Source organism: Meles meles, chromosome 5 (assembly GCF_922984935.1).
Source record: "Meles meles chromosome 5, mMelMel3.1 paternal haplotype, whole genome shotgun sequence".
Taxonomy (NCBI): Eukaryota; Metazoa; Chordata; class Mammalia; order Carnivora; family Mustelidae; genus Meles; species Meles meles.
The window spans coordinates 47,337,419-47,352,419 of NC_060070.1; the positions used below are offsets into that span (position 1 = coordinate 47,337,419).

Sequence of the window (15,001 nt, forward strand, 5' to 3'; positions counted from 1 at the left end):
ATAGGTATTTAGTAGTGAAACAACAGATGCATATCTAAAAGTTATTCATATGCAGGCATCCTGTTTATAGATCCAAATAAAATAATACATTCCAGGAAGCTCTATACCATTTCACTGAAATCCTTTGTTAAAAGGTTTTATGAGGTAAAGCAGACTTGAGAAAGAAGAACCAAGCCAGAGGTATCACAATCCCAGAATTTAGGATATACTACAAAACTAGTGTAAGCAAAACAGTATGGTACTCACACCAATACAGACACATAAATCAGTGAAACAGAATAGGGAGCCCAGAAATGAATGCATGTGGTCAATTATCTGTGACAAAGGAGGCAAGAATATGCAATGGAGGAAGACAGTCTTTTTACTCAATGGTGTTGGGAAAACTGGACCACTTTCTTACACCATACCCAGAAATTAACTCAAAATGGATTAAAAATCTGGCACCTGGGTGGCTCAGTTGGATAAGCATCTGACTTCAGCTCAGATCATGATCTCAGTGTGCTGGGATCAAGCCCCTTGTTGGCCTCCGTGCTCTGTGCTCAATGAGGAGTGTGCTTTTCTCTCTCCCTGTATCCCAGCTCATGTGCCCATGCTGTCCATCTCCTTCTCTCTAATAAAGTCTTAAAGAAATGAATTGAAGACCTAAACGTGAGATTTGATACCATAAAACTCCTAAAAGAAAACATAGGCTATAATTTCTTGGACATTGGCCTTATTAACAGCTTATTTATGGATATGTCTCCTGAGGTAAGCAAAACAAAAGAAAAACAAACTATTGGACTACACCAGAATTACAAAACAAAACAACAACAACAAAAAACACTTTTCTACAGCAAAGGAAACCATCAACTAAGAAAAATGGCAACCTACTGAATGGGAGGAAATATTTACAAATGACATACTTGAGAAGGGGTTAATATCCAAAGTATATAAAGAACTTACACAACTCAACACCAAAGAAGCAAACAATTCTATTAGAAAATGGGCAGAGACCTGGATAGACTTTTTTCCTAAGAAGGCATACAGATGGCCAACAGACACACAGAAAGATGCTCAACATCACTCATTATCAGGGAAATGCAAATCAAAACTGCAGTGAGGTATCACCTCATACCTGTCAGGATGGTTCTTACCAAAACGACAGGAAATAAGTGAGAGCAAAATGATTGGATTTTTATTTTCTCACTTTCACAAATCAGATTGGTAACAGAGTCAGATTTTTTTTCAAAAACTGAATATTTTACATACTAGTAGGTGGGCTGGGTTGTTAATTTGACCTCTGTTGAGTATATTTTTCCAATTCTTTTTATAGACTTAGAATTGCCAAAGAAGTTCTCAGAAGAGTAGTGGAAAGACTGAGAATGAGAGTTAAGAGATTAGGTTTATAAGTGAAAAGGCAGAACTTAAATCCAGGTAGTTAGTTTCTAAGCTCATTGGTTTATTAAATTCATTTTAAGTGTTCTTTTCAATAACTATTATTTTAGGCACAGAAATTACTCATCTTGGCTTATATTTCTCAGTGATACCAGAATAAAATTAGTTGTTTACAAATCTTAAATTATACTTCCACATACCCAGTAAACTACCTAAAATTATCCTTCTAACACAAAGATAGCTTTGTTAATCAGATTTTGGAAATGTGTCAGTTTGTCAGAGACAGAGTTGCATTCTTGAAAATTTAGGCTGAACTATACGTGTATTTGTTAATTCAAGAAAGTATCACCGCCATTTAAAAATGGTTTAATGCAAAAGGAAGTTAAAACTATTTTAGCACGAGGTTATATTTTGTTTCTAAGAATTGTTTAAAATTAGGGATTCTACAATAGAATTCTAATTTTAGTATGTTGGATTGAATCAGTGCAACCACTTATTAAGGTATTTTAAAGAGAAAAAAGCATTGACAGGCAGGTAAATGTACCCATACAGATGGCAATAGAAATAGTTTTAAACCAGTTTGGGTCTAAAAGACCTTCAGTACCACTGGAGCATAAGATGGCTTAGTTCTTAATGCCCCCAGGGAAGAAAAGAGCTTATTAGTAAAACAGGGAACATGATGTTTTGGTATTTTTATTGGTATTAGGCAATAATACTCCCATAAGAAATACCACTAATATGGAATTATAAATAGACATAACTTTAGGACACATTATTGATAGGTGGGCTGTAGTTATGGAAGATGGTTCATGTTCAAACTTTGACATTACCCCAGATGATTGTGCCAAAGAGGACAGATTTGTAATTTACATTGGATTTGTGCCCCCAGCTATTTCTAAATGTACAGTTGCTCAGATTTGTCTTGAATAATATGTGTAGGTTTCTGTTATTCAGTGGCACAAGAATGTGTATCGTCTTTCAGTGTTTTTATTTTAAGTAGTTACACATGCATTCTTTCTTTCATTTTTACTTTGATTTTGAGGTTTCATTATAGAATAATGTGTTTGATTTTTTTTTAACAAAGCTGGATCTGAATGAGTAGTATCTCTTTCCAAAGTAATACCCTAGAACTCTGTAAATAATTAGTGTTAACAGTACTTTTGGAATGCCTCTTTGAAGATTATCTTTAGAACCTATAGCAAATCTTTTAAATATCACAATGATGACGTTTTAAGAAAAACCCTTTGAGGCTGATACTGATTTTTGGGAATAGTAAGAATGAGGGTATTGATCCAACTCAGTATGTGGATCTAGTTCTTATTTTGTAAAGTATTTGTTCAAATCCACTACCTACAAGATAGAACGTAAAAACAATGGAACTGGTTATAATAGATTTACTAGATTTTTAGGGGATTTTACTATCTACTACCATCCTAAGCACCAAGTACGTGACTTTTCTCCCTTTTTCTTAGGGCCAGTACTCACTGGTGTATCTGTTCCTGTGATCATGGGTGTTATGCAACATTTCTGGGCATTGCTTGTTGCTAAATGGTGTCTGAGGATCTTTCTAGTGTGAAAATCTTGTGCCTGTAATCACCTGTAGCAAAATAGCATACAGTTCTTTTGCTGCTCAAAACTTGATCCCCAGTGTTTTGTGGAAGTCATTGACTTTTAGAAATAAACAGTTTGATTTAGATGAAATTGAAAAGGAGACATAGCCAGATTTTGTGATTCAAACTACAGAAGTGAAGGACACAGTTGAGGTTGGGAATAAGGTATTTACCAAAACCTGCATTTGAGGAGACCTTTGATTCTCTATGTTAAATCTGCAGATGGAGTTTTAAAAAACCTTTTCTAAATTTCTGTGAAGGCATTCTGGCCAAAAGAAATGATGCAGGCTAGAAGTGGAAAGTCACAGTACAGTGGTTCGCAGAACCGCAGATCGGTCCTTTAGAGCCAAAACCGTCTTGAGCATTTCAGCCTATGTGGGTGCTGCCCTCGAACTGGAGAGACCGGGATGCAACCTGCCCCTTCCTGTATCCCCTGCTCTCCACACTCCACCTTTGCAGTCCATCACATGACCTCTAGACATAATTCTTAGAAAATCTTGTTCAATGTCATCGTTATAACTGGCTTCCTGTTAAAGTAGAAATTGTTACAATGTAAAAGGAACATGTCCTTTGTCTAGTTCGATATACTCCTTCACATACTTGATGCTTTTCCATACTTCAAGCTTTATGTTTCATGTCCACTAAACCAAACTCCCAACACTCCCCTCCCTCTCACACTGTTCCACTGTCTTGATAATAAAAGGCTCCCTTTTGTCCTCACTTCCTCACTGGATGTTCCCTTTCCCTTCTTGCTTCATGGCAACATGGCTCCCATGTAAGACTCCCACTGTTCATGTAGTGCTTTCAAACAGTGATGCTTATTGGTCCACACAACATTTTAGGGATGGGAGATGAGATCAGTGTCTTCTCTCCTCTGTCCCTTTCAGACTGTCAACCCTCCGTCCTTACGTAACCCTCCTCCCTCACATGCTTCTTTGAGGTGTATGTCAAGTAGGTTATCATCTCTCTAGTGTCTCCCAGTTTCTTAACTACTCTCTAAAGTCTTGTTTTAGCCCCATTTAACTTTCATGTCAATGACCTTTCTTATATATTGGCCTTTTTTATTCTTAAGACCTTCATTTCTAATGGCCTTTAGTGCCACATCACTTGAGATGCACTCTCATGGCCATTATCATGGGCCTTATCTTTCCCTGCAGCTGTTCAAACTCTAAAATACTGAAGTCATCCATCTTTACATCTCCCGACAGCTTTCTCACCTTACATATCTTTGTGGTTGCTCAAACACGACTTACCCAAAGCTGAACTCATGATCTTCCTTATCAAACCTGCTTCTTCTCCTGAGGTTTCCTTTTTTTTTTTTTTTAATATAACCTGTCCTTTACCAAGTTGCCCAAGCTATAAACTTGGAATTCTTGATTTCTTTTTCCTCATCATCTGCTTCTCTTCACTGTTAATTCTGTGTCATAAATGTTTCTCAAATCCATCTACTTGTCCCTGCCCTTATTCTCGTTTCCAAGTGCAGGGCTGGATCTCTGCCACAGCCTCCTAAGTAAGCTTCTTGCTATAGTCCTGCCCCTCTGATATCCATTCTTCACCCTGATCACACCGTGAGTCTGAAGTGGAAATTACCATGTCACACTCCAATTTAACGTCCACTCTTAGGGTCAAGTATAAACCCCTAATACTGGTTAGTATGAACAATCTGGCCCTGTTTACCTCTCTAGCCTTAAGTCTTGTCTCTTTCTCTATAAACACTGTGATTCAATCATATTTAGTTTACTTCAGCTCCTCAATGTGACACTGATTTATTTAACTCTGGGCCTTTGGGTATGTCTCTCTGCCTCCCAAATTCTTCCTCTTTCTCTTAACTTGGCAAGTTCCTACTAATTCTTCAGGCTCTCACTTCCTCTAGAAGGCCTCTCCTAAGCCCCTTAATTCTAGATAGGAGCCCCTGCTCTGCATTTTGGTGCCTTAAATTTCCTCTATTATAGCTCTTATTACACTGCATTGTAATCTCCCATTTACTGTATCCTCCACAAGATTATAAACTCTGTGAGGGCAAGAATGTGTCAACAGCACTTCAAGTAGTTCCTGACTCCTGGTTGGCACTTGGTATGTTATTTGATAGACGAATAAATAAGGGAAGGATAAGATTTTGTTTTGAGAATAGCAGAGATAAGGTTAGACAAGATCTCATCACATAGTACCAATTACAATGCCATGACAATTTTTTTTTTTTTTTAGCGTGTAAGTGATTGCAGTGGGAAAGAAAATAAAAGCAAGGAGACTAATCAGGAGATTGTAGTACTGTTGCAATCATGTGGTCCAAAGAGCCTGAACTTGAATTGAGGCACTTAGAACAGAAAGCATAAAAATTACTATGAGAGAAAGAAGAAGGCATAACAGATGTTGACCATCGGGATGCAAGGTGGAAAGGAGAATAGAAAATGCCCTTAGTGCTTTTGGCATTGGTGGTACCAATGATAGAAACAGGGAAAGTTTGGGTAATAAGTTTTGTAAGGAAAAAGTTTAGAATTTTTAGGAGCTTTATATATACATATTAAAATCATAAAGGAAAAGAGTATACTGATTTTGGAGGCAAGAAGTAACTTTTAAAATGCTTTTCAATAAAATATACTAAGCAGAAATTGTAGTTATAAATACAGCTTTGCAATTTGTTGAATTTTAAGGAACTCACAAACTGTTATTTTGCGGGGGGGAGCAGTTGACACCTAAACAAAATAACTCAGTTTTGCTTGTGATTCTTGGTTGACCTTGACATAAAAGAGCTGTAATTTTCTTTGATGCTATAGAAAATTTTACAGAAATCCATTACAAAGTAAGAATGGTTGACAATATATAAAAACATTATCTTAGGGGCATCTGGGTGGCTCTGTGGGATAAAGCCTCTGCCTTCGGCTCAGGTCATGATCCCAGAGTCCTGGGATCAAGCCCGGAATCGGAATCGGGCTCTCTGCTCAGCAGGGAGCCTGCTTCCCCCACCCCCTGCCTGCTTCTTTGCCTAATTGTGATATCTGTCTGTCAAGTAAACAAATAAAATCTTTAAAAAAAAAGACATTATCTTAAACATTTATTTCTCATTTAAAGAAAAAAAGATCAATAATATAACATTTCTCCAAGTCTTTTTTACTGTCATTTGACAACAAGATAATTGTAGCTTCTTTGAAAGATCAGCAACAGAGATAAAGATTTAGAAGTCACTTGTCTAAAGATGACTGATGATTCCCTAAGAATTGGTGAACTTGGTAAGGAGAGGACTGTAGAGGGAAAGAATGAAACACTGGATGATTACTGTTGAATCTTTATAATCTCCACTCTCACAGAGAATAATTAAGAAGTGTCAGCAAAATATGATAGAAGGGGTGACAAAAGCAATGAGAGGAATATTTAAATGTTACGCAATGATACAGATGTAAAGACAGTAGGAAGTGGAGCAGCAATGCATTACAGTGAACCAACAAGGAAGTGAACAATTTTCTGTTCTTAATTCTTACCTAAAAGGAAAAATTACACTTGGATGGTTCTTGGCCAGAGGGAACCTCAGTGAACTTCAAATTACTTATCCTAGAATTCTAGAATATTCATGTTTTGAAACTCAGCCACCAGTACTGATCTTCTGAAGTCCCTCAAACTAGCATCCTCCATGTTCTCCAGCACAAACTTTGAGACCTCTGTGATTTTACTCCCCACCCAACTCTTCCTCATTTAAATCCTAGCCAAGGGTCCAGCTGAGGCCTCCTCTAATTCATGCTGTCTTCCCTAAATCCAAAATTGGTCTCTTTTGTACTCCTGATTTTCCTTTTAACCTGAACCTTTTAATTTTTGCTTATATCCTTTGTCTTCCCAGTGAGACTGGAAGCGTTTAAAGCACCAGATCCACGGGTCCTAGTGCTGCTTAATTCTTTGAGCACCCTCAGATCTCAATTACATTATTAAAAATGAATAATTGTGATAAATTATCTTTGGGTACCCATCAGAGTTAAAGTACCCCGGATCTTCAGTACCGTATAGTGCCATGTATACGGTTACTCCTCAAAAAATGACTCTTACTATATCTCTTGGTGGAAACTCAAAATGTGCTTGGCTGACCTGGATACAGTGAATTTTTAATAGTTCATAATCAAAGAAAGACTCATTGTTTTCACCAATATCTCTTTTATATGCTTTCTATAATGACAATGCCTAGTATATTGAATATATACATATGCTGTCTTGCTAGTTTTGTAAAATTATAACTCCTTTATTTTATCACTGCCATCCTTTTATTTATAAATGTACTGTTCGCTTCATTGACTTGATCATGACCTTGGTGCTCTGTGGAAGCCAGTATAGATAGTATTTAAAACCATGGGCCCTGTGGTTCAGTCCAGACCCGACCACTTATTGGCAGTAATGCACTCAGCTATGGCCTTGAATCTCTCTGAGCTTCAGTTTCTTCATCTGTAAAAGCGGTAATAACTACCTTCCTCTTCGGGTTGATGAAAGAATTTAAATGACATAATCTGTGTAGAGAGCAGAGCATGGTGCCTGGCCCTCGTTAGTGCTAGATGGGTCAGCCATGATCAGTCACTATCACAAAGTTTTCTGTGATTTAACAATGCCACAAGAGAAAATTTGCAGTTTTCACAGGTTAATTTTATGGGCGGTATTTCTGTTAACTTTTAAAACCATTTACACCCACTATTTTATGTGATATTTTGATCATAAAATGGTAGGTTCTTTTCATAGTTATGTAGAATTGAATTGGCTAAGTTCCTTGTGTTCCACTACTTATAATTTCATAGTAACAAGGTTGGTTCAACGTGGAACGAAATATCTCCTGCATGGTTTTCTTTTATTATATGATGCAGGATGCTGTATTACAAAATGAATCCAGGATGCCTCTAAATCTTTAAGAGTCAAATCAGAGTTAACTACCAGGTAGAGAAAAGTCATGAAATTAAAACAGACACACAATATTCTCCAGGGGATAATTCTAAAATAAACATTTGTAAATGATGAAGTATCCTGTGTAGCATTTTACTCCCTATGGGTGGTTACTCCTAGATTTTACTTAGAAAATATTATAAACTTGTAGCCTGACCACATTGTGTCCTAAACACTGAAGGCAAACCATATTGTGGGGATTTCATTTTAACCACAGAGAAACTGTAGCAAGTCCAAAACCGCAGGACCCAAGTAAGTAGTGGGTCCAGGAATAGAACTGAGAAGGCTCTGATTCGTCTTCACATACTGAAACCACAAGGTTCTGCTGCTTCTGAACATAATGACAGATCGTCTGGTGCTGCTAGACATGGGTACCTGACCCGTGAGGAGCCAGCTGTATGAGGACTCTGTCTACAAGCGTGCAGCCTTTACTTTCTAAAGGCCTGTGTGGAAAGCAGAGGAGGAGGGAAGGAGCCATCACAAGCACCAGATGGTTATCAACTGATCCTCGAGTTCGGGGGTAACCAGTTGCTACCACAAAGTGTGCTGCTTTGCTGAGGTTGTAAAAGGAAAGTAGTGATTTCTAACAGAGAAATGCTTTTACCAGTTCTTAAAAACATTTTAGTAATTTCTAATAAAGCTACCTAAAGAGTTCACTAGCATGGCATCATACACATAAGGAGCATAAAAATTTGATGTTCCTTTCAAGATTTGACCCCACTCCCACGTTTTCCTTTTAAATTTTTGCTCCCTTTGCCTTTAGTTGATTTCCAGAGCCCTGAAATGGTTGTTTTGAAGGATTCGTTCTGCTCTACTGTTGCTGTTTGGGGAAAAATTTTCCCGGTCTCCTCCCTCTGTCAGGCTTATTCCTCTTTACTATTTTATATGGATAAAAATTCCTTGTTATTATATTTTACTGTTTTAATTTATCGTAGACTTTTTGCGGGATTATTTTCTTTCTTTGTGAAATATACCCTTGGAAAGTTGCCTTAGTTGAAGTCCTTTGGTTTCTATTTATCTGAAGATGTCTTTGTTTCAACCCTACTTAAAAAAAATGCTTTATTTTCATAGTACAGTTGAATCACAACCTTACACTTGAATACTGGCTTTGGTAGACGTACTATTCTAAGATGACAGTTATTTTTGGTTAGGTCTTTGAAGATCCCCACTGACCATTGCTTCTATTGTTGCTATTAAGTAAAAAATATTTCGTGATTATAGGGCACTCATATGTCAGTCTTCACACACTGAGAATTTACATTTATCACTTAATTCTGATAAAACCATGACAGTATGCCATTACTATTCTCATTTATTCTAGTGGAGACAGAAGCACGGGACAGTTAAGAATATAGAATAAGTGAGGAGGACAGGATGACTCCCCAGGAGCTCTCACTCTAAAGCCCATGTTTTCAGCCACTGCCACAGCCAAGCGAATACATAAAGAGAAAGAGAAGTAAATATCACTAAGTATTTAAGAGATTTAAAAACTATAGTAATTAAAACAGGGACTTTTTTTTTCTGGATAAAGAGATCAGAATCATTACCATTGAGCTATTATTACAAGGCAGTGTCAACATGCTGTGCCTGTTTTCTTCTATGTAAGGTAACAGTACTACTGCCTGTGCCATGGGTGGTTGTAAAGAATAAGCAAGTGTATACAGACACATGCGTATTATTTAAAAGTGAAAGAATATTTGTTGCCACTAGCAATAGTAGAATAAAAGAGGAAAAGCACAGAAACCAACCCTAGTATGTAACAGAATATAGTATCTGGTCACAGGTGATGAGAGGAAATGATGGACTCGTGCTGAATTAGTTGCGTGAATTTTCTTTTTTTCTTAAAATTCTATTCCCTAGACTTCTGGGATGTCGTACCTCTCTGTGCCTTCTTCTAAACATGGAATCATTTCTTCTTTCTCCTTGGTGACATCCTCAGCACTTAAGCATCGGTGTTTCCTACTACTCTGTCCTTGGCTACTGTACATAGGTGTGTGTGCATCCGAATAGAATCTCAATCATGCTCATATAGTTTTAATTACCAACTATATATACTGACTTGTAAATATATAAAACAGAAATTCTGATTATCTTTTTTAAAAAATGAAATCAAAACAATACCAGATGTAGAGATTATTTCCTAAATCGATATCACTAGAAGGAATTTTTATTTATATTTAAATAAATGTTTGTGGAGAAGACTACAATAAGCATAGCATCAAGTACAGCAACTATAAATAAAAAGTGAAAGCTCTGACTATATACAAATTTAGAATTTCTTTTGTAAAAACAAACAAGAATACTGTACATGATTAATGGCGCAGTATACTAGAGTAGGGAAACCATATGCATGTGTAGGAGACAAGGGAAAGAGGGCAAATTTAGAAGGACTGGGAGACATTAGGAGTAACCATTGGGTGCAATGGAAGTGGATGCTGACCCAGAACAAGTAAGAGGAATCCCACATCGAGCAGCAGTGAGAGTCTAGCTCAGGCGGAGACCATAAATCTGTAATGGCTATATGGCTATATGGCTTTCTCCGGCAATGCTTAGAATCTTGGCTTATCAGTAATGTTCATTTCTTTTGCCTTGGCTAGGTTATGTGGGTGGATGACCATATATATGAAGAGTCAGACAAGTAAGCTGTTCATATCAGAAATAAAAATCTGCCCAATATATTTCAAAGCTCAGCACCCTGCAGTGTTTGGCCATTGCTGTAGAGTAAAAACCAGAATCCTAGGCTTGAATTTTAAGGTTTCCAATATAAAAATTTTATATGAGTTTTTTATATTTGTATATTATTATTATTTATATATTATATATTATTATTGTATTATTATATATATTATTATATTATTAATTTTATATGAGTTTTCACCTCAATTATGTTGCTTCTAGTATTTACCTGGCTTGTAAAAACTGACATCTCTATTTTGGCAACAAATATTGGCAACAAATATTCTTTCACTTTTAAATAATACCTTTTCTTTCAGTATACCCTTACATGTATCTCCACATGATAGCCAATTAGGACTTCTTGCTGGTTTTTTGGGGTTTTGTTTTGTTTTTGGTTTCCTATTTTTTTTTCCTTTTTTTTTTCTTGCTGTTTTTTGAAAAGTGTATTCTTTCTCAGTTTTCACCTCAATTATATTGCTTCTAGTATTTACCTGGCTTGTAAAAACCTACATCTCTATTTTTGAAATCATAGCTATTCCTTAAAACTCAGTTCATTTATTACGTGATCTGTGACCCCAGCCAGAAGTGATACCTGTCTTCTCAACATCTATAATTCCTTGTTTATACTACTTTTACATTACTTTTCATTTATTTCAAAATATTTTTGTTTCTACTAAATTTTAAATTCTTTGATGGTAGGGACCGTATTTTTGTCATTTTATTTCACAGAACCAACACAGTGCTTTTCCTGTAGTAGGTGTATAGTGAATATTTGCTGAACAGACATTGTGTAACATATTTATACTAAGTAACAAGATAGGACCTTTAAAAGAAAATGTTTGTTTCTCCAAGAAACAAACTGAGGGTTTTAGAGAGGAAGGGGGTGGCGGTATGGTTTGGCCTGGTGGTGGGTGTTAAGGAGGGCACGTGTTGTGTGGAACACTGGGTGTTATATGTAAACAATGAATCATGGAACACTACATCAGAAACTAATGATGTACTGTATGGTGACTGACATAACATAATAAAAATAAATTATATAAATAAAATGTTTTAGTCTTTTCTGTAGGCTAATTTTAAAGGTTTATTTTTGTATGCTATTTCATAAACTTCTTCTCATGTGAACGTTTTGTCCTGTAGGTATGGAATGAATTGCCTTATTCAATTTGAAGATTTTGCTAATATAAATGCCTTTCGTCTCCTGAAGAAATATCAGAACCAGTACTGCACGTTCAATGATGATATTCAAGGTAAGCTGGATAGGAAAGGAAGTGAAGATACAAGAGAGAAGGGCCCATATGTTCCCATGAAGTTAAAGAATAGGTGTAATGGGAACAGTTGAATAAACTGGAACGGTGGGAGACTGGAGACTATGAGTGAGGTATTCTAATGTGGTATTTCCATGAAGGATTAGATCTGAGTGATGGAAAGCACCAACATAGAACTTTGGAGGAAGACAGCCCAAGTGAAATAAGGTGAATGCTATTGGAAATGAGGTGGTTAAAGAAAAGCTTAAATGTAAAACAAGGATGATAATGTTTCTCTATTCAGAGAGTTTGTGTTGAGTACAAACACTCGTTTGTGAAAAGACCCTATGTACTAAAATATACTTTATAAATATAATTTTAAAAATTCACTATGCTTAAAATCTGTAGTGTGACATAGCTAGATAAATATAATGTGTTTAAATATAATAAGCCTCTGTACCTTTTGGGGCACGCTAAAGTAATTGGTCGAATCTTTCTTTTTCCCAGATCCTTTGTGATATTAATCACATTGTTACTTTAGTGCCATTTTCATGACGAAGATGCTTTACATTCTTTCAACTTTGTTTTCTCCCTGTTTTATTAAATTTCTTTTTGAATATTTATTCATGAGAAGTGAATATTTGGAGGATTTCAGAAGGGAAGTAAGGAGTCTAATTTTCCAGAGCTATGGCCCTAACTTGAAGATACAGGTATTATAGTGTGCCTTCCATGCTGCAAACATAGATTTTGTAGACCAGTGTCTGAGTCACTTACAGTTCATTTTGCAGTGGTGTCTCAAATCCTCACGTTAGGGGTGCCTGGCTGGGTCAGTTGGTATAGAGCATGCAACTTGATCTCAGAGTTGTAAGTTCAAGTCCTATTTTGGGTGTAGAGATTACTTACAAATAAAATCTTAAAAATTTTTAAATAAAATAGCCACATCAACTATTAAACAAACTGTCCTTTCTTTAATATTCTTATCTTTTGATTTTGTGGCTCCCACAGAAATGTCCATATAGATGTTAAAGACCAATATTACATACTTTTGAACCATTATGCAGAATTAGTAGGCATCAGAGTTCAGTTTAAGACAAAGAATGCTAAATCCAAATCATCAAACAAAATGAGCATTTGGGAACTAGGGTCAGAGCTCCTATCAACTAGGACAAAGAATTTAGAGGTCAAGTCCTGGGCTGCATCTGAATTAAAGTGAGGAGTACAAGAAATCTGAGGCAGATGCTAAGCCAAGTCCAAGAGCACAAGTCCAAGAGCAGAGTGCTCCCCGCTCCACCCAACGGGTCATCACAGTGGAGGCATTAAATCATTAAGATTTCACCCCAGCTAACCTGTCCTAAAACACAATCTGCATATTTACCTATTTACACATAAGAATTTAAGAGTTACTGCCTTAGCCAACAGAAAAACAGAGTTGAGAAAAATGGGCCCAATCTCTGACTAGAAAAAACTTTTTGGCAAGTTAGTGGGATTCTGATTAGAAATGACCAAACCATTTTGTGCATTTCTCCATACCAAAATAGTGTCCCTAGTGACACTTTTCCCCCATATGTTTCCATTTTACCTTTTTAACCTTATGTTTTTACCATTTTGCCCACAATGTAATACTTTCCCCACTGTGGGCATAGAAATTGCTTTTTGGGGCCAAGGAAAATAATTACGTAGCTATTACTGCTTCACCATGTAAATAAATGTTTCACACTGAACCCTTGGGAGAACTTTTTTCTTTTCTTTTTTGAACAGATATGTTATTTAAAGATAATTTATGAAAAGTATTTGATTTTAAAAATACTTAAAATTCTACATTACTGATCTAAAATATTTTTAGATGATAGAGATTTTGGTCTTGAGTAGAGATTTGGACTTTAATGCATTCTAACTATAAATTATATTTAACTGGAAAAATGTGCTAGTTAAATCTATTAAGAAATTGGACACTACGGGGCTCCTGAGTGGCTCAGTCATTAAGTGTCTGCCTTCAGTTCAGGTCATGATCCCAGGATCCTGGGAGGGAGTCCCATATCGGGCTCCCTGCTCAACAAGACGCCTGCTTCTCTTTCTCCCACTCCCCCTGCTTGTGTTCCCTCCTTTGCTGTGTCTCTGTCAAATAAACAAATAAAATCTTAAAAGGAAAAAAAGGAAAGAAATTGAACATTTAATAATATAATCAGGAGACTATCAGAATTTAGCAAATTCAGATGAAAATAATGTCTCATCCTCCGGTCATTTAAAATCAATTATAAAAAGACTTGTTCTCATAATGGCCTCTCTGGAATGGTTGTTTTCCTACTATGACATTGTAAATATTTTATGTAGAAGTTTTAGCCATAATAAACTAGTTTGATTGTTAGGATTTTTTAAAAAAATAAAGTAAATATAGCCCAATTTTATACTAAATGCTTTGATCATTGAAAAGATAAAAATCAGACATGGTAAGAACAGACTTTTCACAAAAGGAGACCACTGGTCAGAAAACATGCTTCAAAGTTCAATGCCATTAAGTTCTAAAAAGCTTATGAAATGGCAATGAGAAACTGATTTTCTCTATCAAGATGTCCAAAATTTTTATTACAATCCCAGTGTTAGTGAGGCTGTAAGAAGATATGCACCCTTATATATTGATGGAAATATAAAGTGGTGCAACTCTTGGGAAGGCAGTGTATATAAAAAACCTTAAAACATACAGTTCTTTGAGCAACAGTGTTCTTTTTAGAAATTTATCCTGAGCAAATAAAGGTGTGTAAAGCAAATGTGCAAGGGTATTTATTTATTTTAAATGTGTATTTACTTTTTAAATTGAGATAACTAACATATCACGTTGTATTGGTTTTAGGTGTCCAGCATAATGAGTTATATATGTATATACTGCAAAATGATTACCATAGTAAGTTAACATCCATCATCACCACATATGGTTACAGGTTTTTTTTCTTGTGATGAGAACTTTTAAAATGGGCTCTTGGCAACTTCTAAATGTACAATATGATATTGTTAACTGTAGTCACTTACTTACTTGGTGCAGGACTTACACTGCAGGACTTACTTAGAAGTTTGTACCTTTCGACAAGCTTGGTGCTGTTTGCCCACCCTCCCATCTCCTACCCCCAACCTCAGGCAATCACCATTCTCTTCTCCTTATCTGTGAATTTTTTTGTTTGCTTGTTTTGGGTT

General features: G+C 36.1%; 1 protein-coding gene across 2 annotated transcripts in view; it reads left to right on the plus strand.

Annotated features, from left to right (window-relative positions):
* Window positions 1-15,001, plus strand: part of ME1 (malic enzyme 1) — a 199,469-nt gene that overhangs the window by 139,698 nt on the left and 44,770 nt on the right. For both annotated transcript variants that reach the window (XM_046006618.1, XM_046006619.1), the window contains one exon: window positions 11,709-11,818. In XM_046006618.1, the coding sequence (XP_045862574.1) occupies window positions 11,709-11,818 (110 nt within the window). The remainder of the gene's footprint in view (window positions 1-11,708; window positions 11,819-15,001) is intronic.